Source organism: Perognathus longimembris, chromosome 26, assembly GCF_023159225.1.
Source record: "Perognathus longimembris pacificus isolate PPM17 chromosome 26, ASM2315922v1, whole genome shotgun sequence".
In the NCBI taxonomy this organism is placed as follows: domain Eukaryota; kingdom Metazoa; phylum Chordata; class Mammalia; order Rodentia; family Heteromyidae; genus Perognathus; species Perognathus longimembris.
Genome location: NC_063186.1, coordinates 9219637 through 9246258, shown reverse-complemented (window position 1 = coordinate 9246258; position 26622 = coordinate 9219637). Strand labels below are relative to the sequence as shown.

General features: G+C 46.9%; 2 protein-coding genes across 6 annotated transcripts in view; both read right to left on the bottom strand.

Annotated features, from left to right (window-relative positions):
• Positions 1-654: 654 nt before the first annotated feature.
• Positions 655-5754, bottom strand: Impdh2 (inosine monophosphate dehydrogenase 2). 2 transcript variants are annotated; one of them, XM_048334831.1, is made up of 15 exons: positions 5594-5751; positions 5091-5139; positions 4789-4890; positions 4585-4659; positions 4043-4249; positions 3385-3472; positions 2887-3086; positions 2707-2797; positions 2515-2610; positions 2221-2292; positions 1475-1618; positions 1239-1383; positions 995-1138; positions 827-910; positions 655-740 (listed from the first exon to the last, which is right to left on the bottom strand). In XM_048334831.1, the coding sequence occupies exons 1-15, from the start codon at positions 5689-5691 to the stop codon at positions 719-721; spliced, it is 1617 nt and encodes a 538-aa protein (XP_048190788.1). In that variant the 5' UTR covers positions 5692-5751; the 3' UTR covers positions 655-718. The 2 variants fall into 2 exon arrangements, with proteins under 2 accessions (XP_048190788.1, XP_048190789.1); XM_048334832.1 differs by lacking the exon at positions 2221-2292 and having other exon boundaries at positions 5594-5754.
• A 297-nt stretch (positions 5755-6051) lies between these two features.
• Positions 6052-26622, bottom strand: part of Qrich1 (glutamine rich 1) — a 28679-nt gene continuing 8108 nt past the window's right edge. For all 4 annotated transcript variants that reach the window (XM_048334818.1, XM_048334815.1, XM_048334819.1 and 1 more), the window contains 9 exons: positions 24291-24620; positions 20681-21715; positions 13578-13755; positions 12894-13048; positions 11812-11926; positions 10498-10606; positions 9673-9824; positions 9260-9350; positions 6052-7029 (listed from right to left, as the gene is read on the bottom strand). In XM_048334818.1, the coding sequence (XP_048190775.1) occupies positions 6837-7029; positions 9260-9350; positions 9673-9824; positions 10498-10606; positions 11812-11926; positions 12894-13048; positions 13578-13755; positions 20681-21715; positions 24291-24599 (2337 nt within the window). In that variant the 5' untranslated portion in view covers positions 24600-24620 and the 3' untranslated portion in view covers positions 6052-6836. The remainder of the gene's footprint in view (positions 7030-9259; positions 9351-9672; positions 9825-10497; positions 10607-11811; positions 11927-12893; positions 13049-13577; positions 13756-20680; positions 21716-24290; positions 24621-26622) is intronic.

Sequence of the window (26622 nt, the reverse complement as noted above, 5' to 3'; positions counted from 1 at the left end):
GGGGTCACTGGGCATAGCATGGTGATCAGGTAAAAATGTGGCAAGCCAAGCACAGGGCAGGCAGGCTGCTCCCCTACTTAGCCCTAAAGCAGCAGGCAGCACCCCTCTGCTCAGATTGGTTGAGCTCAGGTTCCCAATTGGCTCCTGATTGGCTAGTTTGAATAGGATAAGATGTTAAATCACTTAAGGTGACTTTGAAATTTGAGTAACACAGTTACTTCAAAACATACCCACCCTCTTTAGTTCTTACACAATTGGAGGTTTGTCTTCTGAGGTCTTAATTCTGTCTTGGAAAAACCAGTTAAGATAAAACCTTACATTTCAAAAATCCTCATCAGGGCTGAGATTTAGCTCAGGGGAATAGTACTTGCCTAGCAAGCATGAACTTTTGGGTTTGATACCAAAAAAAAGTCCTTACCACAGAGCAGTTCCTCTTTCACTTTTAGGCCAAAGAAAGAACTTTTAAACACACTTTGACAGAAAAGACAGTTTTTCTCGCAGAACCTCCCTAGGAGGCAGAGCAGGCTGGAGAAAAGCCTCTAGGATTATAGGTGTGCACCACTAGCCTCCCGGAACGCCTTAATCTCAAGGCCTGAGGCTTGCATCCGTGCGGTACTCAAGGGTTTTAGGCCTCTGCTAACAGACCAGGCATCATCATTCTTTTGCAAACTTTTATTGAAAAACACGGGTGGGGCGGGGAGGGATACTGGATCCTTTTTCAGAAAAGCCGTTTCTCATACCTGTAAGCAGAGAACACTTGTGAGTTTGGGGAAGGAGGGAGGAGGGGCGAGGCAGATGCTCCCACCCAAGGGGAGGATTTGCTTACGAATGGAGGCTGTGAACTCCACCTTCCACCTGAGCTGAGGACGTTCTCTTCTCAAACTTCAACTCCCCAGAGTACATCATGGCTCTGGAGGAGGAGCAAGTGTCAAGGGATGGTGGGTCTAGAGGACCGCAGCCCCCCTTCACCCTCGCCCCGGCTCGTACAGCTCACCGGACTTGAGTCAAGCTCTTGGCACCAATGTCCTGGCAGGAGTGCTGGATGCCAGCGATCAAGTAAGGGACGAATTTGTGGATGGACCCTTTGTCTTGCACGGCCCCCGATACCCCCTGGGCCACTTTGATTTTGTCAGCTTCACTGTAGCCAAAAAAACAAAGGGCAGAGAAACAGGTGAGGTGGTCACCAGGAGAGGCCTCGGGGCAGGGTTGGGGGTGACAGATGGCGCTGCCTGACTCACCTGAAGTATCGGTTCTGGCTGCTGAGGTGTTTGTCCATGGCATCGAGGGAACCCATACCGCGGTACTTCTTCAACCGGATCCCATCGGAGAAGAAGTACTCGCCAGGGGCCTCCGTGGTGGCGGCCAGAAGTGAACCCATCATGACTGTGAAACAGACGGCAGATGTGGGGCACAGTCACAATGCTACAGAGAAGGGGGTTCTCACTGTGCTTTTGGGATACTGGGCCTCACTCACCTGTAGAGGCCCCAAGGGCCAAGGCTTTGGCAATATGGCCCACATTTTGGATTCCTCCATCAGCGATGACGGGAACCCCAAAGCGCCTGGCATACTCGGAAACCTTGTACACAGCTGTTGCTTGGGGCCGCCCGCAGGCCAACACTGTGGAGAGATGGGAGACGCAGGTGGGGTGGTGTTGGTGAGGAGAGGTGAGAGGTCACACCCAGCACGCAGGCGCACTACACTTGCACCAAGACAGCCGGCCTCTTGGCTAGAGAGATCTGGGATGGCTGAAAACCTGCCTTGCACAGTACAAGATGGCTCTGCCGGCCTCACCCCCTGCGTAGGCGCGTGCACGTGTGCAGGGCCCAGGGCAGCCTCAGGCACATGCAAGTGGTAGCGGCTGGGGAAGCCCCGCCCACCTGCGCGGGGGGCGGGGCGGGGCGGAGTCACCGTGCAGTTAGTAAACCAGAGGCACCCAGTCAGGCCCAGCAAGATCAGGGCAAGTGGAAAACGTGGAAGGAAAAGCAAGGCTCCTGCGGAATAGGTGTGCGGAGCAAGGACTGCCTGGAGGAGGAGGTCTGGCTCCCTGTGGACCCCAAGGAAGGAGCTGTGATCCGAAGCTGCCCTAAAACCATGGTCTGTCACGTGGTTTGCCCTGCCCACCCGGGAGCACCACAAACCCCGGGAGCTAACAGCTACAGTCAACCAAGCAGCTGGGCGGTGGGCAGCTGGGCCGGGCCAGTGGGCCGGGCTGGACTTACTATAGCAGCCCGAGACAGTAGAAGGGCATTTGGGACTGTGGGACTTTAAGTCTGGAGGGATCTTGGGAGCCGCTAAATAAAACAAACAGACCAGAGTTTAGAGAGGGCGGAGAGCAGGAGCAAGGAGGCCAGGCGAGGCAGGGGGAAGTGGTAGGTGAGGGGTGACAAGAACTTGTCTTGCTTTCCAGCCATGTCACCCATCCAAAAGGCCTGGTGGGCCCTACATTGCCCGTGTTGGAGGACGCATTACGGTTTCCGGAAGAGGGCTGGGCTCCAGCCAGAGCAGACGCTTACCTTCCTGAGTGATACAGATGGAACCACTTCCCATGCCCACTCGCAGGGCATCCACGCCTGCGTCAATGAGGTTCTTGGCCTGCGCAGCAGTGACCACTACAGTGAAGGAGGGAGGGTAAGGCTTACTTGGAGGGGTCCAGGCGACTCTCCTGTCCATTCCCAAATCCCACCGAGGCCCTAGCCTCTTCTTACCGTTGCCTCCAATGACTTGGAGATTGGGGTATTTCTCCTTGATGTACTTGATCATATTGATTTGGAAGATGGAGTTTCCCTGGGAAGAGTCCTGGGATGGCAAGGAAGGAGGCCCCTATTAGACTGATAGGGTGTTTGCTTGTCCCCCCCCCCCCCGCCCCGACGGCAGTAGTAGCTCACCAAAACAACCACGTCCACACCAGCCTGAGCTAGCAAGTCCAGCCTATACTTGTCGTCCTCGTGTGTCCCAATGGCCGCTCCACAGAGCAACTGCTTCTTGGCATCTTTGGAGGCCAGTGGGTAATCCCGGTTCTTCTTCAAGTCTGTTCGAGCAATGATGGCTACCAGCTCATCGTCTTCATTCACAATGGGCAACTTGCCTGAAACCACAGCAAGTCGTCAAGCAGGACCCTGAGTATTCTTTCTTTCTCCCCCCCCCCACCCGTTGGTCAGTTTTGGGGCCTGAATTCAAGGCCTAGACACTCAACCATTCTGAACCAGTGTCACTACCCATTGCCATCACAGATAAGAGTCTCACGGACTTTCCTGCCCAGAATGGCTTTGAACCACTGATCCTCAAGATGTCAGCCTCCTGAGAAGCTAGGATTATACCTGTGAGTCACTAGCACCCAACATCCTTAGCGTTTTTCCCAAGCCCCTCCCACCTCTAGAACTCACCTTTCTTGCTACGCTGCAGAATTTCATTTGCCTCCTTCAATGTGATGCCCGCAGGAGCTACCACCAAATCTTCCCTCTTTGTCATGATCTAGTAGGAGGGAGAATCAGGAGGCTGGTCTAGTCAAATTAAGCCTCCCCACAAATCTGGCCCCACCACAGGGGAGGACCCCAAAGATGTTCACATACCTAGACCCAAACTACCACCCTTCCCAGGCCGCTAGTTCCTACACGACTGAAGTAGTAAAGAAGGGAGCAGTAAAGAACAAAGCATGAATGCAAGCATGTGTGCTGGGGGTTAAGAGGCCTATGAGTGGAGGTGCAGGAACCCCATGTAGCAGTCAGAAATGGGGCTGGGCATTTGTTTCTCCTCTGTGAGGTCGCATAGATAACAGAAGCCTCCTTACTTCAGCATGGGTTGAGAACTTGGTAGTACTTTTTTTTTTTTTTTTTGCCAGTCCTGGGGCTTGAACTCAGGGCCTGGTTGCTGTCCCTGAGCTTCTTTTGCTCAAGGCTAGCACTCTACCACTTGAGCCACAGCGCCACTTCTGGCTTATGTGGTACGGAGGAGTCGAACCCAGGGCTTCATGCATGCTAGGCGAGCACTCTACCGCTAAGCCACCTTCCAAGCCTGGCAGTAGTCTTTATCAGTGGCACCTACCTCTCCCAAAAAACGGTCATGTTCCTCTTCCTTGAGAAAATCTATGTCCCTCGAGGAAATGATGCCTACCAATCGGCTTCCCATCCGGCCTGTATCTGTGATGGGGATACCACAGAAGCCATGCCGGGCCTTGGCCTCAAAAACATCCCGTACACGATCCTTAGGGCTGAGGACCACAGGGTCTGTGATGAATCCCTGCTCGTATTTCTGGAAAGTATGGTGAGAAAGGACATTACATCTCTAAACCACTTTTTGTGAAATGCTTGGTCTAAAGTATGGAATCTTAGCCAAACTGTCTCCTACTAGGGCAATGCCAGAGACCAAATCAGACTAACACAGGACAAGAGATAAGGGCGGGCCCCAGGTATGCCTCCGAGGCCCTTCTGCTGGCTTAAGGAAAAGGGTTTCAGACCCTCCCTTCAGCAACTGAATACTGAATAATGGTAGGAAGAAAGGATCCTAAATTAGCAGAACAGATCATCTCCCCCACCCCCCACCTCAGCACAATTCCCAGAAGGCTCTTGGCCCCTTCCCCTTCTGACCTTCACTTTCCGAACTTCATTGGCCTGGAATTCAGGTGTACAGTTGTGGTGGATGAAACCAATACCGCCGGTAAGCTGTTACACCACGAACAGACAGAAGAAGACATGAAGTGACAATCAGCCAATCAGAAAAGCTCAACTGCAGGTCTTTGAGGAAGCTATAGGGAATCCCAGCCTGGTCTTCCCACGGCCCATAGGGCTCACCGCCATGGCAATGGCCATCCCAGCCTCTGTAACTGTATCCATGGGTGAGGAAACCAGTGGAGTCTTCAATGTAATCTTCTTGGTTAGAGCAGAGGTCAGGTCCTGGGGAAGAGAAAAGCCCACCAGTGTGGAAAACAGAAAATGCCTTCCTCATCGTCCCATGTACTCCCAAAACACGGCCTGTCTGACAGGCAAGCCGGGTCAGAAATCCATAGGCAACCACCCCCAAGTGCAATCCGGTGCGGTAGCCAAAAGCCAAGTCCCATCTTGAAGTGCAGAACACAACGCCTCCTCAGACTCACCACCTGGTCGGCCGTGAAGTCGATATATCCAGGAAGAATGAGAAAATCGCTGTAGGGGAAGGGAACGAAGCGGGAGTAGGTCTCTCAGGCTGGTGTTACCCCGAGACTCCAAATCCATCTATCACCCCACAAGGCATCAGAGCAGGGAGTGGCATTGACAGCACAGGTGTCACGGGCCAGACGGACCACGGGGTGTCAAGTAAGACAAGGGGCTTTCTTCCCATTGAGCTGTCACCCGTTCGCCCGGCACCCTGACAATCAATCCCACGTGTCCCAACCACAGTGCTGACACCCCAAGTACGGCTGAAATGGCTCCCCCAGGACCAAACCCTGCTCAAGAATGATCACAACGAGCCCAGGAGACGGCTCGGGCGCCGATCCCGGCCCCCAAGCCCGCCAGCTCCCAGCGAGGCTCCGGTGGAGCCCGGCCCCTTCGCCCTGCCCACCGTGCCGCACCGCCCCCCGCTCCTAGCCCAGGCGGGTCCCCCTCCCAAGACCCGCACTTGTAGGTGAGGCCATCTCCGCAGTTGAAGAGCTGCTGCGCGGTGAGTCCGTCGTCCGGCACGTACGACGTGCCGCCGCTGATCAGGTAGTCCGCCATGGCCACCGCGTGTCTCCGAGGAACGCGCCGCAGAGGCCTCAACAGTCTGCGCCGCGCCAATATAAACCAGAGGATTTCGTCATTGCGCCGCACGCGCGCCCCTGACGTCAAGGCGCATCGTGCGCGCGGGGGGCGGGGCCAACGACGGGCGGCGACGGAGCTAGCGGTTGGTTGGATAGCCCGCGCATGCGCGTAGCATGGCCCTCCCCCGCGGGCCGTCACCAGGGGCAACGAGGGCTGTTTCGCGTCCCACCCCCGAGCTCCGCCCCCAAAGAGCTTGCAGGATTCAACCAGCGTGGCTTTGTTTCCACGGTCCCTCCGGATGCCTCCCCAAATAAAGACGCGTTGTTCACCAGCAGGTTGAAAAGACGTGCTTGTCATTCTTAATAAACAACTAGAGTAAGAATACATAAGAGAAACAGAGTGGTATCTTTATATGATACACGAGTGTATGTTACAAGAATTCCATCAGGCACAGGAGCCTCAGGTTTAAGGCCTCATGTTCGGCCAGAAAAAAAAAAAAAAAGGCATGGTAAAATTTTTTTTTTACTTTAACATCTAAAATGTCACTTGTCATAAAGGGGGGGGGATGTCATAGAAATTGTCTTTAATAAATCATAATTGAAGTTCCCCTCGTTTTTCTTCCATTAGGATGCTAAATTGATATCAGAGCAAGGGAGGGAAGAATGCGGCTCTCTCTGTGGTCGGGGAAGTCGGCCAGTCCAGATTGGAAGCCAGCTGAGGAGATGGTCTCTGGAGGGGTCGATCCATCATTAATTCCATCTTTCTTGAAGAGGGGGGAAGGGGCCCCATTTCTCCTAGACAAGTCCAAGCCCTTTCCCCAAGCCGGAGGGGGGAAGAAAAAAAAATGTCAACCAGCCACATTGTAGGACATCTGGCTCTCAGGAAACCCAGAGCCCCCATGGCCTGGAGTCTTTTGTAGGTCTATGAAGATGCAAAGGGGGCCAAGTTTTCTTTTACATTTTTAACAGAAGTAGCCTGAAAAGCTTTGTAACTACACGAGTAAAAAAGAAAAAAGAAAAAAAATGGAGGCCTCTTCTTTAGTGTAAAAGTCTGTCCAATTTTTCCTGGCTGTTTTGTTTTTGTTTTTGTTTTTTTTCTTGGCCCATCACTGAGGCAGCATCTCAGTGCATGGTGCTTGCATTGGCCACGGCGATGGCCTCCTGAATTTCTCGTATCACCAGGATCCGGGTCAGCATTTGTCCCATCTGCTCTCTGCTGATAGGCTGGACTGAGTACCAGATTGGGCTGTTGGGGGCCACCACTGGCTCGGGTGTCAGGTAAAAGGTGTCATTCCGGCCTTTTACACTCTGGGGGCTGAAGAATATGTCAATAAAAGCTGGATAACAACATTATAATGTCAGCCCTCCCAGCCGGGACCTCCCAGACAGATGCCATCTGAAAAGGTTGGTAAGGCAGCAACCTTGATGGTATGGCAACAGAGCTATAGAATTCTATGCAGCCATCACGTAACTCCTCCAGGACAGCTATTGGAGCTTCCGTAAACAGCAGTAACAGGTTTTTTTCTGCCCCCCCTCCTTCACAGCTGTGATCAATCACTAAACTGCACTTGCCTAGAGAACCCATGGGCTTGACAATTCTATCTATATGATGTGTGTGTATGAGTATCTATATCCCACCTGGACCATGTGTGTGCATGTTTGTGTGTGCCCTGGGGCTTGAACTCGGGGCCTGGGCACTGTCCCTGAGCCTTCTGACTCAAGGCTAGTGCTCTACCACGTGAGCCATAGCTCCACCTCAGGGTTTTGGGTGGTTAATTGGAGAGAGTCTCACAGGCTTTTCTGCCTGGGCTGGTTTTGAACTGTGATCCTAAGATCTCTACCACCTGAGGAGCTAGGATTACAAGACTGAACCACTGGTGCATGACTTGTAGACAATGATCAGAAGCTCAACTAATGTTTGCTCACATTTTCTCTCTCTTTAATTTTTTTTTTTTTGGTAACGATCCTGGAACTTGAATTCAAGGCCTGAGCTTTTGTGCTCAAGGCTAGTGCTCTACCACTTGAGCCACAGCTCCATTTCTGGCTTTTTGGTAAATGGAGATAAGAATTTTAAGAACTTTATTGCCTGGACTGGTTTTGACCATGATCCTCACATCTCAGCCTCCTGAGTTGCTAGGATTACAGGTATGAGCCACCAGCACACAGCTTATTTTCTCTACTCCTTTTTCTTTTGGTCAGTCATGGGGCTCATACTTGTTCTGAGCAGTGTCTCTGAGCTTTTTTTTGTTGTTGTTCAAGGCTAGCACTCTACCACCACTTTGAGCCACAATTCCACTTCCCAATTTTCTGGTGGTTAATTGGAGATAAGAGTCTCATGGACTTTCTTACCCAGGCTGGCTACGAATCATTATCCTCAGATCTCAGCCTCCTGAGTAGCTAGAATTACAGGCATGAGCCACTGATACCTGGCTGTTTACTCTTGATACTGATCATGGTACTGAAGTCCTTAACTAAGCTGACTGCTTCTACTGTATGGTGCAATATTTCTATTAAGTACTTGGCAGATTCATCATCTGATAGATCCACTCAAAAGTTACTGAAGGGGCTGGGAATGTGGCTTAGTGATAGAGTGCTTGCCTAGCATGCATGAGGCCCTGGGTTTGATTCCTCAGCACCACATACACAGAAAAAACCAAAAGTGGCACTGTGGCTCAAGTGGTAGAGTGCTAGCCTTGAGCAAAAAGAAGCCAGGGACAGTGCTCAGGCCCTGAGTTCAAGCCCCAGGACTGGCAAAAACAAAAAACAAAACTTACTGAAGGGCTACTAAATGCTAGTTCTCTCTAGTTGTGGATGTTGTAGAACTGAACAGAACAGTAAGTACTTCTATCTCACGAAGCATACAAATAAGAGGGAAGATAAGACAAGAAATGAGTTATACAAACACACACAAAAAGATGATTAAGTGCTGCAGAGCAATCAGCAAGAGGGAAAAAGTAGGGAATCTAGAAACGCTTAATCATAAGACCAGTGTTAAGTAGAGAAGAGAAAGCATGATGTCCTTAAAAGGAAGCCAGAGTGTGGCTAGAGAGCTCGCGACAGCACAGACAGGAGGCTAACCAGGGGAGAAAGCACTGGAAGCCCTGGCTATTATGGAAGGATTACTGTGTAGAGGAGCGAGGAGTTTGCAACCAAGCAGCAGCACTGCTGTAAAGATGCCATGCTAACTGGCAGGCGGCAAAAGCAAGCAGAAGCTGATGGGTACAGCTCAACGGGGTTGAGGGTAGCGCTGACCAAAGGTCAGAGCCAGCCAGCACGGTGCAGTATGTGATTCAAGTGTTCTGTGTATGCATCCCTCCTCCACGAAAGATGAGCTGGCAGGTTTCAGGGACCTCCTTTGAGATCACAACGCATGGCATTGGAAAACACCAACCAAGGTGTTTCTGTGTTTAGACTTTTAAGGGCAATTTTAGTCTCACTGGGACTAGAGAATGATATGCACCAAGGATGGACACACACACACACACACACACACACACACACACACACACACACACACTTCGGCAATGCATAAATCTCCTCCTCACCATTTGAAGAGGTAGAAGTCGTAGAGCTTGATGGGACACCTCAGTGGATTCTCTGGATTTTCTGTCTGCTCTGCATACATGTCATCTGTAACTACAAAACACCCCCCCCAACACACACATACACCATAGACCTGGCACCGGGTCTTATCTCAGGCCCACACCAGGAACCTTTGGCATTGAGCCACCCCAAGTAGGAAATTCTTGGTGGGAAGGACGGAACAAAGGATGAGGTGACTAAGAAGAGGCTATCTTCTCTGGGGTTTCCCAGCTTCTAGGAGAGAAGTTTAAATGTTTGGGGCTGAGGAGAAGGGAGGGGAGAATTTCTATCCAACAAACCCCAAACTTCACACTCATCACGAGCTCCACAAAGACAAGGAGCACCTCTGGCTTCTATCCCCGCTTCCTTCCCCTACCTTTCTGGCCAGTCTGGTGTATCCCAAGGGCCTTCAGGTACCGGATACTCGTGCTTTTATCCTTGGGATTAGAGGGGTTCTTCTTCGTCTGTCGCAAGACCTTGGAGAAAGCCAGCTTCATGTGCTGGTCCACTGTTTTCAACAGGAAGTACCTGGACCACAAGTGGAAGCAAGGGAGGGGGAGGGGTACCAGGAGGATAAGATGACTCACCCTCTAACCACTGAAGCCTCAGAGGGACCACTCCCATGTTCCCAGTTCCCAGTTCCCAGGATCGGGGCAGGCCTATCACCAAGCACTCTCCAGAGGGCTGAGACCTGAGGATCAGGGTTTGAAGCCAGCTTGGGCAGGAAAAAAATCCATGATACTCTTACCTTCAATTAATCAGCAAAAATCTGGAAGTACAGCTGTGGTTCAAGTGGTAGAACACTACCCTTGTGAATCAAGACCAAGGACCAGCATAAAAAATTTAAAAATACTAACAGCTGGGGCTGGGAATGTGGCCTAGTGGTAGAATTCCTGGGTTCAATTACTCAGCACCACATATATAGAAAAAGTGACGCTGTGGCTTAAAAGGTAGAGTGCCAGCTTGAGCAAAAATGAAGCCAGGGACAGTGCTCAGGCCCTGAGTTCAAGCCCCAGGACTGGCAAAAAACAAAAAAAACCCCAAAACCTAAAGGCTATAAAAAGATGGATAATAAGGGTATGGAAACACACAAAATACTGCTAAGTGGGGCTCAAAGGTTCTCAAATGTATGTCAGAAGAATCCAGAAGCCCTTCTTGAGGTTGTAATCTTTACTGAGCAGACACCACCAGTGGCACTTACTTGGTATTAAAGAACATGAGAGTGGTCAGCAAGGTGGAAGGGGAGTGTGCCCCAAGTTGTTTACACTCCCACAGCATCTCTTCAGTCACATGGCTGGGCAGAACATAGCCTAGGAGGAATAAAGCACCGCTACAATAACTGGGCAGTCCCGTGGGGGAAGGTGTGAGAACTACACAGGAGCCTGAGTTCTAGCAAGGAAGTCTCTGTAGGGTATGGCAAAAATAATCTGGAAGGCTCGTGGGGAACACAGATGCCAGGCCTCGGCCCAAGTTCCTGGGGTGGTATCTGAGAATGAGCAGTTATGTCTAAGAAGTTCAAGGGGTGCTGCTGTGATCTTGGAGAACCAATTGCCTTGAATGATTGCTGTGATACAAGGCGAACACAGGGCAAAAGGACCACCCTGAGAGACAATGAAACACATAAAACTATAATCCAAACTCTACATATACGTGCTGACCCCAAGAGAGCTTTCCGATTTTCAAGATGTCCAGGGCCCAAAGACATTGTATATACCTACACCTCTTTGTATTTATTAAGCGCTTTCTCCTGTCTACCATCTCTGGAAAGCAAGTCCATTTTCATCCCTTCTCGAGAGAAAGGGAAGACTGATACTACAAGTTTCTCCCAACAGGACAGCTGTTACTTAAAATTCTAGTTCCAGTAGCAAACCTAGACATCAGCAGAGGCAAAGCCAATGGTTTGAACAAAGGCCTTGGGCAGTCACAACTACACCGAAGTCGTATTTGGTCTGAGTCCCTTTGACAGACTCCATGATCAAAATGTGCCTGGGACTAATGGTAGAGACCAACAGGCCTGGCCGGGTTCAGAGTTACCTAGGCAAGCAACGAAAGAACTAGTTCTGTTTCCTATTCTTGCCTAAGCTGCAATTTTGTTACTTAGTGTACTTACATCCCCTTAAGGCAACTCTGGCTTTATTCTACCTCATCCATTAGCTATTTTGTGGCACAGCAGCAATGGGAAACACTTTTCTGCTCTTGGAAAATTGCTTGAAGAACCCAACGTAGAATTAAAACACTAGCCAGCCCTTGGGAAAAGTCATCTCCTAGAAGCAATATCAGAAATGCTTGGAACATGGTTCCCGTGCCACCTGCTGCCTCTGGCTGGTTAGCTTTCCAAAACTTTATTGTTTTCTTAATCCCACCAATGAAAATGGAGTCCACAGAAAAATAAACATAAAACTCAATGAGGACTAAAACAAACCCACACATTATAATCACAGCCAATCACAGAAGCTGATTACCCGTTAAAAACCCAAGTGGAAAAGAATCCCAATGTCAATGGAACTCTTCTTACCAAGTGGAGTGACCCGGGGTTGAACGTCCTTCAGAACCTCATGTAGCCATTCCGTGAATCGGACATAATAAAGATCAGAGAAGATGTCATCTACCCTTCCGTTCTCAAAAAGATACTAAGGAAAAACAATTCATAAAAGTTACTGTTAAGATTCTTGAGTAAGGCTTTCAGGAGAAATAAATATCTTCCCACCAGCACCTATTCCTACCCATGCTCCCCGCAACCAAATAAGGCACCAGTACATGGCATTTCAAGTCCTGTGAATGGAGAGCAAGGTCTAGGAGGGAGAATTTGCTAAGGCTATTTCCTCAAGCTTTGCAAGGCATCATCTTGTAGCAACAAATCATGAGTAGGGTCCTCAAGTCAGCCTCTTACTAGGGGATTCTGTAACACATGCATGGCCAAGTCTTTCAAACTTGGGTGGCTCACTACTGTGCTTGTCTTCTAGGACAGGAAAGAGCAAGAGACAGAGCATATAGAGTATCTCACAGGGTTCCTAGGTTGGGAGAAGGGAGGAAGGCAGGAAGGGAAGGAGGAAGGAAGGAAGGAAGGAAGGAAGGAAGGAAGGAAGGAAGGAAGGAAGGAAGGAAGGAAGGAAGGAAAAGGGTAGTGAGGGGGGAGAGGGGAGGGGAGAAAAGAGAAAGGGAGGGAGGGAACAGGAGAAAGAATGAGAGAAAGAGAAAGAAAAAGACAGAGAGAGGGAAGGAAAGAAAAAGACATTTGCTTGTTTTGTTTCCAGAAGGGAATAGGTCTTTGCAATTAAAAGAAAATTTATTTGTGTTTGCCTCGTATACATGAAGCCCTAGGTTCGATTCCTCAGCACCACATATATAGAAAAGGTCAGAACTGGTGCTGTGGCTCAAGTTGGCAGAGTGATAGCCTTGAGCAAAACGAAGCCAGAGACAGTGCTCAGGCCCTGAGTTCAAGCCCTAGGACTGGCAAAAATAAATAAATAAAATAAAATAAAATTCACTATAAAGTTCAAAGAGAGCTGCCTCTTGTCATTTTCCTGACTTGACTAACCAGCAAATACCCGGTGGGAGCCCAGCTCCAAGCTGGTCCTGTGAGGATCTGTTTCCTACCTTCTGAATACACAGGAAAATATAGTAGAGTACATCTGGGTCATAAGGTTCACCTTCTCCATTTCGAGCTTCCCGTGTCATTAGACAGAGCCCATAATTCAACTCCGCCACAGCAGAGGAGATGAGATCTTCCTGGAACCGTAGCAATTGGCGCCCTGTGACACAAGAAAGGATGAATGGGGGTCCTGGCTACAATTGTCTGTGTACTGATAGCTCATATTCCTGAAAGGGGGCCTCAGAGCAGATATCATGCATCACCATGCTGGGATATAAATGGCCACTTCTATCTGTGATCAGTACTGGCCTACTAAGGCAGTGATCATATATGCTATTGCCTGAGTTTCATTTCAATAACCCATCTTGCCTATATATCATAAAATTATTACTGGGGCCAAGAAGCAAAAAACAAACTAATAAAAACCAAAAACCACTCTACAATATCCTCCTTGTAACATGAGCAAGTTATGAAGCTAAGAAAGAAAAGGCATGAACACACAATTGTTTCCTATTTCTTCCTGGAAGTCAGTCTTCCCTAGTTTCTCCTAGGTTAACACTAGAAACTCAGATTGTACAAAGTGTATTTCTGAGGATGTGTTCTAGTTCTCAGCACCGGGGATCGACTTTCCTTTCTTGTTTCCGGTATGTTAGACACATACCACCCACCACTATCTCCCAAACACTCACTCCCAATAGGTGCCAATCTGTTCTGAGCATCTTTCTCTAGTTCAGCGTTCTTGGTTTGGGCCCAGTTTTTCCACACTTCAAGTCCTTCTTCGGGCTTCAAAGAATTGGGTAGCAGAAGTTCTGGGGAAGGCTGTGGCTGTGACTGTGGTTCAACTTCAGCAACCTGAACCGTTTGAGCCTATGAGACAGAAACCATAAAAATGTGTCAATACTATTCTGCATTAGATTCTTGGGCACAATTGCCACCAAAATGTTACTTAGGATTCATGAAGCCAGGAGCCTGTGGCTCATGCCTGTTGTAATCCTGGCTGCTCAGGAGGCTGAGATCTGAGGATCACGTTTTAAAGCTGGCCTATGTAGGTCTCGGGACTTGAACTCAGGGCCTGGGTGCTGTTCCTGTGCTCTACCACTTAAGCCACAGCTCCACTTCTGACTTTTTGGTAGTTAACTGGAGATTGGAATCTCATAAACTTGCCTGTCCTAGCTGGCCTTGAGCCATGATCCTCAGATCTCAACCTCCTGAGAATGTAGGATTACTGGCGTGAGCCACCAGCACCTGGCAAAGATTCTTTATCCCCGAATAACAAACCAAAAAGCCAGACATGGAGCTGTGGCTCAACTGGCAGACCATTAGCCTTGAGCACAAAATTTTAGGGACAGCACCCAGGCCCTAAGCAAAACACACACACACACACACACACACAAACACACACACACACACACACACACACACACACACAATCTCTTCTTGCTGTCCTACTTTCAAGAAGTTTTGGAATTCTACTCCTACTGTAGGAACAGCAAAGGCAGCAATACAACTCAGCTGAGCCCTGCCTGCAATTTGAGCCTCATTTAAGAACACCAACATGGAGGCTTGCCCTGAAATCTCTCACTAGGGTAGAGATCAGGTTATCAGTCTTTCTAAACTTCTCCAAGAAAGTTTCCTGATGTAACTGCTGAGAGTATTGGCTCAGTGCACTGCTTCCCAATAAATCAACAATGGATTGTGTGTGTGTGTGTGTATGTACGTGCGTGTGCACATATCAGTCCTGGGGCTTGAACTCAGAGCCTCAAGCTCTTGCTTAGGGTTTTTTTTTGCCCCAGCTGGTACTCTACCACTTGAGCCAAATCTCCACTTCCAGCTTCTTAGTGTTAACTGGAAATAAGAGCTTTTTGAGTTTGCCTGCCCAGGTTGGCATTAAACTGCAATCCTCAAATCTCAGCTTTCGCAGTAACTATGATTACAAGTGTGAGCCAATAGCACTCGGAGTTGGGGATTTTATTGAAATGCATACACTGACTGAAAAAGGTAATGAGTTAGACCAGGGATTCTACATGTCTAACAAGCTCTCAAGTTGAACCAAGGGGTTAGGAGTTAATCCGCAGATCACATTTTTGGTGACCATAGCAATGATTCTTTTTTTTTTTTTTTTTGGCCAGTCCTGGGCCTTGGACTCAGGGCCCGAGCACTGTCCCTGGCTTCTTCTTGCTCAAGGCTAGCACTCTGCCACTTGAGCCACAGCGCCACTTCTGGCCATTTTCTGTATATGTGGTGCTGGGGAATTGAACCCAGGGCCTCATGTATACAAGGCAAGCACTCTTGCCACTAGGCCATATCCCCAGCCCCCATAGCGATGATTCTTAAACTTAGTTGTACTTTAATTTTCTCACAATAAAAAATTAGGTATCTTTTTGTTGTTGAGCTGATCTTGGGACTTGAACTCACAGCCTAGGCATAATGACCCTGAGAGCTTTCTTGCTCATGGCTAGTGCTCTACCACTTGAACCACAGCTCCATTTCCATCCTTTTCTGGTAGTTAATTGGAGAGAAGAGCCTCATGGACATTCCTATCTGGGCTAGCTTCAAACCACAAGCCATCTTTAGATCTCAGCCTCCTGAGTAGGTATGATTGACACATTTTGTCTTATTAGCTTTGATACAATTAAACAGGGAGATTAACAATATAATGTTTTTGGCATTGTGCATCAGGTCTCAAAAAATGTTTTGACCTCAACTCTAAGGAAACCACTAAAACAAAGAGAACATACTTCATGTATCAATGTATATTGCAGAAGACTGGGAGGTAGCTCAGTGGCAAAGCAGGTGCCTAGCAAGTGCAACGTCCTGGGTTTTGATCCCCAGTAACACACACACACACACACACACACACACACACACACACACACACACACACATATTGCAGAGGGTTCAATAGGCATAGCTATAGGTAAAGTGATTGCCTAACATGCACAAAACCCTGGGTTCAATCTCCAGTACTAGAAAAAAGGTATATACACATTGCATATATATATGTACACGTGTGTACATATATATGTAAATACATACATAAATCAGAAAAACCTAAAATAAATAATTCAAAATAAACGAGACTGAGTAGACAAAGTATGCTACATTAATGCAAATGGACTACAAAGCAGACACTAAACATGTTCATCAAGACTAGAAACATTTTAATGTATGTTTAAATAAAGAGTTAACAGAAAAATGCTGAATAAGTATACAGACAGCCAAGTAAATCAATCTATTTTCCCATCTACTTCAATTATAACTGGGCTGGGAAAATACATTAGTGGCACACACATGCCTAGCATGTACAAGGCATGGGAAAGTTTGATTCCCAGCATGTCAAAAGAGAAAAGAAGGTTGGTAATGTGGCTCAGTGGTAGAGTGCTCGCCTAGCATGCATGAAGCCCTGGGTTCCACTCCTCAGTACCACATACACAGAAGAAGCCAGAAGTGGCACTGTGGCTCAAGTGCTAGCCTTGAGCAAAAGAAGCTCAGGGACAGTAAGTGCCCAGGCCCTGAGTTCAAGCTCCAGGCCTGGCAAAAAGAAAGAAAAAGAGAATGAAAAGGATGATGGTGCTGAGCAAGGTGTAGGAGCAAACCTCTAATCTAATCTCAGTTATGTAGGGGCAGATTGTGAGGATTACTGTTCAGCCTAAGCAAAAGCAGTCAGTGAGAGCCTAGCTCAATAGAAAACTGGGCCAGGTACCAGTGGCTCATGCTTACAGTTTTAGCTAGGAGGCTGAGATTTGAGGAGTGTAGTTAAAGCCAGTCTGGGCAGGAATATCTTTTTTTTTTTTTGCCAGTCCTGGGCCTTGGACTCAGGGCCTGAGCACTGTCCCTGGCTTCTTTTTGCTCAAGGCTAGCACTCTGCCACTTGAGCCGCAGAGCCACTTCTGGCCATTTTCTGTATATGTGGTGCTGGGGAATCAAACCGAGGGCTTCATGTATAAGAGGCAGGCACTCTTGCCACTAGGCCATATCCCCAGTGGGCAGGAATATCTTTAAGACTCTTTTTTCTCATTTGGCCATGGAGCTTGAACTCTGGGCATATATATATATATATATCTCCAATACCAACTTTTGAGTTTTACAGACCTTTGATTCACTATGCTACCTTCAGGTTTCCAACCCCTCTTTTGTGTGTTATTTGCTGGTTCTAGAGTCTGTTTGTTGTGCTTTTGTTTTTTTTTGCCAGTCATGGAACTTGAACTCAAGACCTGAGCACTGTCCCTGGCTTCTTTTGCTCAAGGCTAGCACTCTACCACTTGAGCCACAGTGCCACTTCTGGCCTTTTTTATATATGTGATGCTGAGGAATCAATCCCAGGGTCTCATGTATACGAGGCAAGCATTCTACCACTGAGCCACATTCCCAGCCCCAGCCAGCCTGGCTTTTCGCTGGCTAACTGGAGATGGAGTCCCCTGGACTTTTCTGCCTGGGCTGGCTTTAACCCTTGATCCTCCAGGTCTCTAGGGTTACAGGCCTGAGTCTGTCATCCAGCATTCAGCTCAAATCCCTTTTGACTACCAGAGAAATGGACCTTGGTTATCCTGTCAGTTAACTCCCACTGTTATTGTCACCATCGCCTTCCATCCTGTACCCAACTTCTGTAAAAAAAAAATTACTGTAACAAACCGGGAGCTGGTGGATCATGCCTGTAATCCTAACTACTTAGGATCTGAGAGGATGGAGGTTTGAAGCCAGTCTGGGCAGGGAAGTCCATGAAACTCTTACCTCCAGATAACTAGCAAAAAGCTGAAAGTGGAGCTGTGGCTCAAGTGGTAGAATGTTAGCTTTGAACACAAAAGCTCAGGGACTACATCCAGATACTGAGTCCAAGCCCCAGGAACTGCACTCTCCCCGCCCCCCCCCCAAAAAAAATTACAGCAATAAAAATGTCACATATAATGGTGCTTTGGTCCTGAAACTACTGAATCTTCCTAGCATCCAACAACGACATAACATTGTTTTATATTCTGCTCAGCTTCCTGATACCCCATTCTCTTGGACCTCTCTAGGATATAAAGCACCACTTTCTCTATCTGCCTTGGGCTTGTCTCAGTAAAGCACTCAAATGACTGTCAACCCTGGATCAGCACTGTAGACATATTATTCCTTTCCTTTAAACATTTTCCCAGCTAAGTCTCAGCCATGTTCTAGAATGGATTTCCATGTTTGTAGAATCCATCTGCAAGCTAGATCTCCCATTAAAATACCCAGTGGTTACTACATACCTCCAGTACATTATCTCCTTCTCAAACATCATCTAAAGAGGAAAAAAAATAAAAAACTCTGGTAGAGCACTGAGGCCAAATTCAAAGCCCAGTAGTACCCAAAATAGACATTCATCATCTTCCCTGCTCAGAATGACTACCCAGAGTCCTCTGGGTACTTTGTGTTCAATGGTATACATATTTCTCATGCTGGGAAGTAGGCGTCTGATAGCATACACAGGCAGGGACCACAGCATGTGGTGCACTGCTTCTTGATTCACTTTTTAGCATGCTTTATTATGTTTCCCACTCACTAAAGGTAACATTCCTGAATAGCATGACAACCCAAAATATTTCACACGTGTCTAATGTCTATGAATGGCAGAGATACAACCCAGGTTGAAAATTACTGACAACACAGATCTCAATCACTGTACCAAGCAAGCCTTCCCCTCTTAGGAGCCCTTCCATACATTTAAGTACTTATCATTAACTTGAACTGGGAAAGAAAAAAAAATCAAGCTTGGTGGAAGAAAAGTAGGAATGTATATTACCACAGAATCCCTGGAAAGAATTTCAGTATGGGAAGCGTGGCTTGTTGTATTATGTATTGCTATGAGATGAAATCAAACAGGCCTGGATGATCTGCTCACAGAAAGGTTATTGCTCACCCAACATGACTCAAAAAGAAAAGTGAAGCCAGGTGTGGTGGTTTGCAGGTGTTGTTCCAGCGACTTGAGAGGCTGAGGCCTGAGGATCATTGAACCCCAGAGTTGAAGGCAGGTCTGGCCAACATAGCAACTAACATTCCATCAAAAAGAAAAAAAGCACCCCTCGGACAAGAGGGATCAAGTGGAGGTATGTAGAACTGACTGTATGCAGAAATGACAAGTCAGAGAGGTGCCCAGCTCTGTGCTCAGCTTTTGTACAGAGATGGAGCGTATTAGGTTTCCTTTCAGCTTTGCTGAAATTGTACTTTATGTCTCTTTTGTGCTTTTTCTGTTATTAATTTGTATTTTGGGGCCCTCTAGTCGCAGATGATCTTTCTATATTATTTAAGCTTTTGTGTCAGGATTTGAAGTCAGGGTCTTGTTTTTAGGTCCAATCTCAGTAACTGATGCTTTTATTCATTGGCTAGCAGCTCTACTAATTGAGCCATGCCTCCAGTCCCAACTGCTTGGCTTTTTTTGGCCAGTCCTGGGGCTTGGACTCAGAGCTTGAGTACTGTCCCTGGCTTCTTTTTGCTCAAGACTAGCACTCTGCCACTTGAGTCACAGCACCACTTCTGGCCATTTTCTATATATGTGGTACTGGGGAATTGAACCCAGGGCCTCATGTATACGGGGCAAGCACTCTTGCCACTAGGCCATATCCTCAGCCCACGTGCTTGGCTTTTTAATTCAAGGTCACACTTCCACTTCTAGCCTTTTGCTGGTTAATTGGAAATGAGTCGCAGACACTTATCTCTGGACGTTTAGCTCTAATAAGGGCCTGACAGGGCTGGCTTGGAATCATGAATCAAGATGATCAGATCTCAGAGTAGCTAGGATTATAGGCATGAGCAACTGGTAATCAATGTCATTTTTCTGGTCAGTTGTAGGGCTTGAACTCTGGTCCTGGGCACTGTCCCTGAGCTCTTCAGCTCAAGGCTAGCACTCTACTGCTCGAGCCAGAGTGCCACTTGCAGTTTTTTGGTGGTTAATTGGAGATAAGAGTCTCATGGACTTTCCTACCCAGGCTGGCTCTAAACGGCGGCAATGCTTCGCCTCCTAAGTAGTTAGGATTATAGGCATGAGCCACTGGGCACCTGGCTAATGTTATTCTTGATTATGTGCCGTATCATTTCAAGGAATAGAAATCCTATTCTTACTCTCACAAGTAGACTCTAACCTAAGTGGAACAAGAATTTTTGCCTACTTCCAGGTTGATAGTTATTTGGTAGGTCCTTAACAAAGTCATCTAAATTTTGTAGAGAAACCACTTGGTCAGCCTTCATTTAATAAACCATTTATATAAACTGAGTTTATATATCTCACTTGTTTACATATACTCTCTCACAGGAATCCCAACTGAGGCTTGTTACCTTTAGCATTCCCAGGAGACTAGATACTGTATCCCATTCTAAAGATTCTGTATCTCATCTATTAGATAAGATACAGAGTTTCTGTTGGGTATCCTTTTTGGATACACTGGAAAGCCTACTAACAGCCCAAACAGACAAATCTATTTATATCTCTGACCTCTCTTAAATATGATACACACTTTTTACCCCAGCTTCTTAGGACGCAGAGCCAAGAAATCTCAGCAAACAATTAAATCAAACCAAACTAGCAAACCACCAAACAAAGCAACAACAAGACACTGCAGAACAGTCATGGTCCATTTAATTGACCTCCAGATACTACGATAAACCTGTCTGTTGTTTAAACTCATCTTCTGCTTTTCCTCCTTCCCCCAAATAGGAATTCTCTTCACTGTTAAGACTAAAATCACAGCATCCAACAAATCAGAGGCTAACCGACAATTTCTGTGTTGCACTGGGCCCTGAGGAAGCACAATGTCCTACAGGTTGTCGCACTTACTGAGCAAGTGACCTGGAGCTGCTGTTGCTGTGGTGGCGGCGGCGGCGTCTGCTCTTGAGGGGTTTGCTGCTGTGGCTGTTGCTGGGGGTCCCATATATGAACAGTCTGAGCTGTATTCTGGTATGTGCCTGCTACGGCCTGCACAGCCACTGGAATGTGGATGTTGCCATTCATGAACTGTGCTGGAAAGAGAGAGTTTGCAAGGGTCTGCACTACTTCTTCATGGGAGTTTTTCACTACAGACGTGGTGCCCACCATCTTCTCCTTGTCATCCTCCAGCTTTACAGCGGCCAGGGCTGTGGGGGAGCCACTGACGTGAACTGCATTGTAGGCTTCCTGGGGAATGGCAATGTGTGTAATGCTTTGCTGCTGAGGGTCCCCCCGGGGCTGGGCAGAATAAACCGGGATGGTCCAAGTTTCTCCTGTAGGGCTAGTAATGGTCCCAGTGGCACTGTACAAGTGAGCACTGTCTACTGTCAGTAAGTCTGGCCTCAAAGACACATAACTCTGCTGCTGGCCCTGTGGAATAGCCAGAACGGTGGCCACGGGCTGCCCTGAGATGGCGTAGGACACAGTGATGGGCATGTCCACTTTGCGTTTCTTCACTGGCTGGAGGACACTGGCTGTGCCACCAACCCGCCGCTCCCCTTCCCGGGGGGAGCCCTGCTGGGATGGTGGTGGGGAAAGGGCACCCACGGTCTGGATTTGGATCTGCTGACCCCCAGCAAGAGACTGGCCAGCCACCAGTTGAGCCTGGATCTGCTGATGTGGGATATGCTCCTCCGGGATTTCTGTCGCCTGGATCTGCTGGGCCGCCTGCACATGCTGCACCTGGATCTGGGCTGCTTGTAGCTGGGAGGGGCTGGGGCTCTGCAGAGATGGGGTCTGGATGGAGGGGGCTGCTGACTGTGGCGCCTGGCCCTGGATCTGCACCTGCACCTGGATGGGCTGCTCCGCAGGCTGGTGAACGGTGAACTGAGGGGAGAGTTGCTGAGTTGAGACTTGCTGCGGAGACTGCTGTACCTGCACCTGTACCTGCAAGCAATGAGATTCACCAGTGAGCAAGGCAGGAAAGCAATGAGATTTCAGACCCTCGAGAGAGAGCAATCGTAGGGCATTATGCAATGTGGGGGGGTTGGAGGGGGGAGGCTGCCATACCCAAGGCCACAATCCCCCAAAAGAGATGAAAAATGATTCAATATCACACTGCAATCAGTAAGACATATCTAGCTGAGAGAACAAGGAAAACTATCAACTAAGTAGGAAATATTGTAACATATTGCCCATTTTTGAACTTCTCTTTGAAAATGAACACTTTTTGTTTTTTGTACATTGATACAGAAGTTCAACTGTGTAACCCCTAAGTGTATATTTAGACGTAGAGTATCTATGAAATTAGTGATCTAGTTGTATAAAGCTAAAATACAATATGATCAGGATCAAACCTATCTTCTACCATGAACAGTAAGCAGAAAATGTGGTAAAGACAAAGTTCTCAGAATCACAACCAGTCAGCACCCATCTTCACTATTTAAAAATGCAGACACTGGGCTGGTGATATGGCCTAGTGGCAAGAGTGCTTGCCTCGTATACATGAGGCCCTGGGTTCGATTCCCCAGCACCACATATACAGAAAACGGCCAGAAGTGGCACTGTGGCTCAAGTGGCAGAGTGCTGGCCTTGAGCAAAAGGAAGCCAGGGACAGTGCTCAGGCCCTGAGTCCAAGGCCCAGGACTGGCCACAAAATTAAAATTTTTTTTAAAAAAATGCAGATACTGTTTCACGAATCTTTTAAGTGTTGATTTAGAATATGTATGTTTGAAAAAAACAAATACAACACCAGATGTTTATCCAAACAAGGTTACTATATATTCTAGATCAAACATCTCTGGTAACAATGTGATTTATGTCATTACTTTTATTTCAGTATGCAAAAGCATCTGAAGTTATATATAGTGTGCAACAGAAGTTTTCTATCAACTATACATACCAAAACTACTCAAACCACAGGCTAAGAATTACCAAAGTAGGAAAAGAATGGTTTAAAAAAAAAAGTAAAAGAAAACAAGGGTCTTTACCTAATTGTGGAAAGATGTAACAAAATACAATCAAGGACAACTAGATGTATAAGAATGAGGTTGCACTGTGGTGGGACATATCACATCTGCAATTCTAGCACTAGGGATTTTTCCCCAGGCCAATGTTGAGTTTGGCAATCAGAGAGGCTACACAGCAAGATTCGGTCTCAAAATAATTTTTTTTTTTTAAAGGATGAAGCCACACACTGATGGCTCAAGTCTGTAATGCTAGCTACTCAGGAAGCTAAGATCTTAGGATTGTGGTTGAAAGTCTGTGATACTTTTATCTCCAATTAAATACTGAAAAGCTAAAAGTGGAGCTGTGGCTCAAATGGTAGAGTACTAACCATGAGCATAAAAGCTCAGGGACAGTCCCCAGTACAAGCCCCTGAGTTCAAGCCCCAGGACTAGCACAACATAAAAACAACAACCAAACAGGTGGTGCGGTATGAATCCTTATGTGAAACAATAGTCTCTACCATTTACAAAAACTATTTCTTGCTATTGCATTACGGTTGAATTTAGACCTTAAAAACAGCAACTACCAACCGAGAAATCTATAGCTTGAGTTATGTATCCAAACAACTAAGTGAAGATTACTAAAATACACCTCCTCCATTCCACCACCATCTTTTTGTGCAGGTACAGGTACTTGAATTCAGTGTTTTACTCTCTCAATGGGTCTGTTCAAGGTTTGTACTCTACCACTTGAGCCACATACCTCCAGCCTAAGACTTTTGCTGGTTAATTGCAGTTGTAAGAATCACATGGATTTTTCTGCCCAGGGTGGTTTCAAACTGCAATCTTCAAATCTCAGTCTCCTGTTAGGATTTTAGGCAGAAGCCACCAATGCCCTTTCATTTTAAAACAAATTCCACACAATACCATCAGTAATGAGTCAAAACTAGCTTTGTTATACTCTATCTCTGTTCAAGTTGGCATGGCATAGACAGAAGGGAAGCCTCAGTCAGATACAATTGTCATATCTAAATCCAATCCCAGACAAACTTCTACTTTCTATAATGTTCAATTATCTGAAAAAAAATAAAGTATCTATGGTCTTTTCAGTTTACAGTGACAGAAAATAATATCCACATTAACTATGACATGATCAGTTTTCAAGACAGTTTCAGAGCTAAGCACAAAGCCCTGAGTTCAAACCTCAATACTACCCCTACCAAGTCAAAGATTCCTCTTGTTGGAAAGAATTCCTAGCATCTGCATAGTGTATAGATATAATATGTCTTCTAGCCATAACCCTGCTAGCAAATAAAACATATTCAACAGGCTGCACTGGGCTGGGAATGTGGCTTAGTGGTGGAGTGCTTGCTGAGCATGCATGAAGCCCTGGGTTCGATTCCTCAGTACCACATATACACAAAAAGCCAGAAGTGGCGCTGTGGCTCCAGTGGTAGGGTGCTAGCCTTGAACAAAAAGAAGCTGAGGGGCAGTGCCCAGGCCCTCCTAAATCCAAGCTCCAGGACTGGCAAAAAATAAAATAAACAGGCCACACCAAAACATTCTGCTTTTACCTGAACCTGCTGCGGCTGCTGAACCTGGATCTGCTGTTCCTGCTGGGTTTGGGGCTGAACACTGGTAGTGACTGGACAAGCGAGTTCAAGCAGAGACCCAGCCACTTCAGTGCTGTCTGTGTAAATGCAGTTCCCACCCTGTTGGTACACCATGGTAGTGGTAGCTGTCTGCTGGAACTCCTGAAGAGCTTCGGGTCCCTTAGAGGCCAATGAGTCCAGAAATTCCTTCATCCTGTGTTGTGGAACAGACCGAGCCTTCACTCGGATATACTCTTCAAAAGAGATGGTGTTCTCCAGAGAATTATTCATATTGCAGAGTCCTTAGGGTTCCTAAAAATAAAATTAATACATGGCAGTCAAAATTATGCTACTGTTTTTTACATGTTGAAGTGCACAGAAGCAACCCTCTCTGGCATCACACTGGGTATTCAGGGTAACTGAATAGATCTGGAATCCAAAACAGTTCTATTATACCACCTTTTTTAAAATCAGTTGATAGTGTTTGAACATTGTTTCCATTAACATTTCTTAAACCAAACTATATCACACTGAAACAAAAATAACAAAAGCATGCTTCACAGTACCGGATAAACACGCTGAAACATACTCCTCATCTAGCACTTAGACCAATCACATCTCTGCAGAGCCAAGCACAGGACAGTAAATGTCACATGCAAAACTATGCTCTGATCATTACAGAGAGGACCATAACACAAGGAGAAGCGGGCCAGGAGCAAAGATTCCAACTGACTGGATTTGTTTTTGCTGCTAACTATGGCCTATATTGTAGAGACAAGTATGCTATGGAGCTATGGCAAGATCTCTTCGAGACACAGGAGACTTGTTATTCATCTTCCATCAGAAACGCCAAAAATTTGCAGAGGTTGGTGATACACATCTGTAATCGAAGAACTCAGGAGGCTAAGGCATGAAGATCAAGTTTGAGGATCAAGTTTGACCTCAACAAGAAAACAAAAAAACACCACACCAAAACAAAAGCCAGGCATGGTGGTGCATACCTAAAAATTTCAATACTCAAAAGAAGTTAAGGGGCTGGGAACATAGCTTAGTGGTAGACTTGCCTAGCATGCATGAAGCTCTGGGTTTGATTCCTCAGGTGGTGCTGTGGCTCAAGTGGTAGAGTGCTAGCCCTTGAGCCAAAAAAAAAAAAAAAAAAAAGACAGGGACAGTGCTCAGACCCTGAGTTCCAAGCTCCAGGACAGGCAAAAAAAAAAAAGCTGAGCTGGGCACTGATGGCTCACACCTGTAACCCTTAACTATTCAGGAGGCTCAGATCCGAGGGCTGCGGATCAAAGCCAGCCTAGGCAGGAAAACCTAGAAGACTCATCTCCAATTAGCTACCAAAAAAGTCCACATGGAGCTATGAGTATGCTAACCTTAAGCAGAAAATCTCAGGCACAGTGCCCAGGCCACGGATTCAAACCTAAGGATTGACACCAAAAAAAAAAAAAAAAAAAAAGTTGAAGCAGGAGGCTCTAGAGTCATAAGCTAGTTTGGACTATATAGCAAGACACCATCTCAAACAAGAATAGGTGAAAAAGGAAACACTAACTCATTTTGCCATCTAATGGCTCATATCCCTTTGAACCTTGGCTTACTAGCACACTAGAAAAATTGTCTGGGTTCAAATTTCAACTTGATCTTAACTGTAATAGACAAGTCAGTACAAGGACCAATATATAAGACACTTAGAAAAAATACTTGAGGAAAAATACCCCACACAGCTCTATGTTATATGTTAACTGATTTTTAAAAAAATAGTTGATGGAAAAGTGGAATTGTAGCTCAAGTGGTAGATCACCAATTGTGAGTGAAAAATCCTCCATGTGTGCTAGGCCCTGAGTTCAAGTCCCAGTATCAACACACACACAACTGCAGGTGCACCTGTAATCCCAGCACCCAGACTAAGGCTAGCCTGGGCAAGATTATCTCAAAAAAATCAAACAGGGCTGGGGATATAGCCTAGTGGCAAGAGTGCCTGCCTCGGATACACGAGGCCCTAGGTTCGATTCCCCAGCACCACATATACAGAAAACGGCCAGAAGTGGCGCTGTGGCTCAAGTGGCAGAGTGCTAGCCTTGAGCGGGAAGAAGCCAGGGACAGTGCTCAGGCCCTGAGTCCAAGGCCCAGGACTGGCCAATAAATAAATAAATAAATAAATAAATAAATAAATAAATAAATAAATAAATAAAAATCAAACAAGCAAAAGAAGATAGTGCTGGGTACTGGTGGCTCACACCAATAATCCTAGCTACTCAGCAGACTGAGATCTGAGGAGATTCCAGGTCTGAAGTCAGCCCAGGCAAACAAA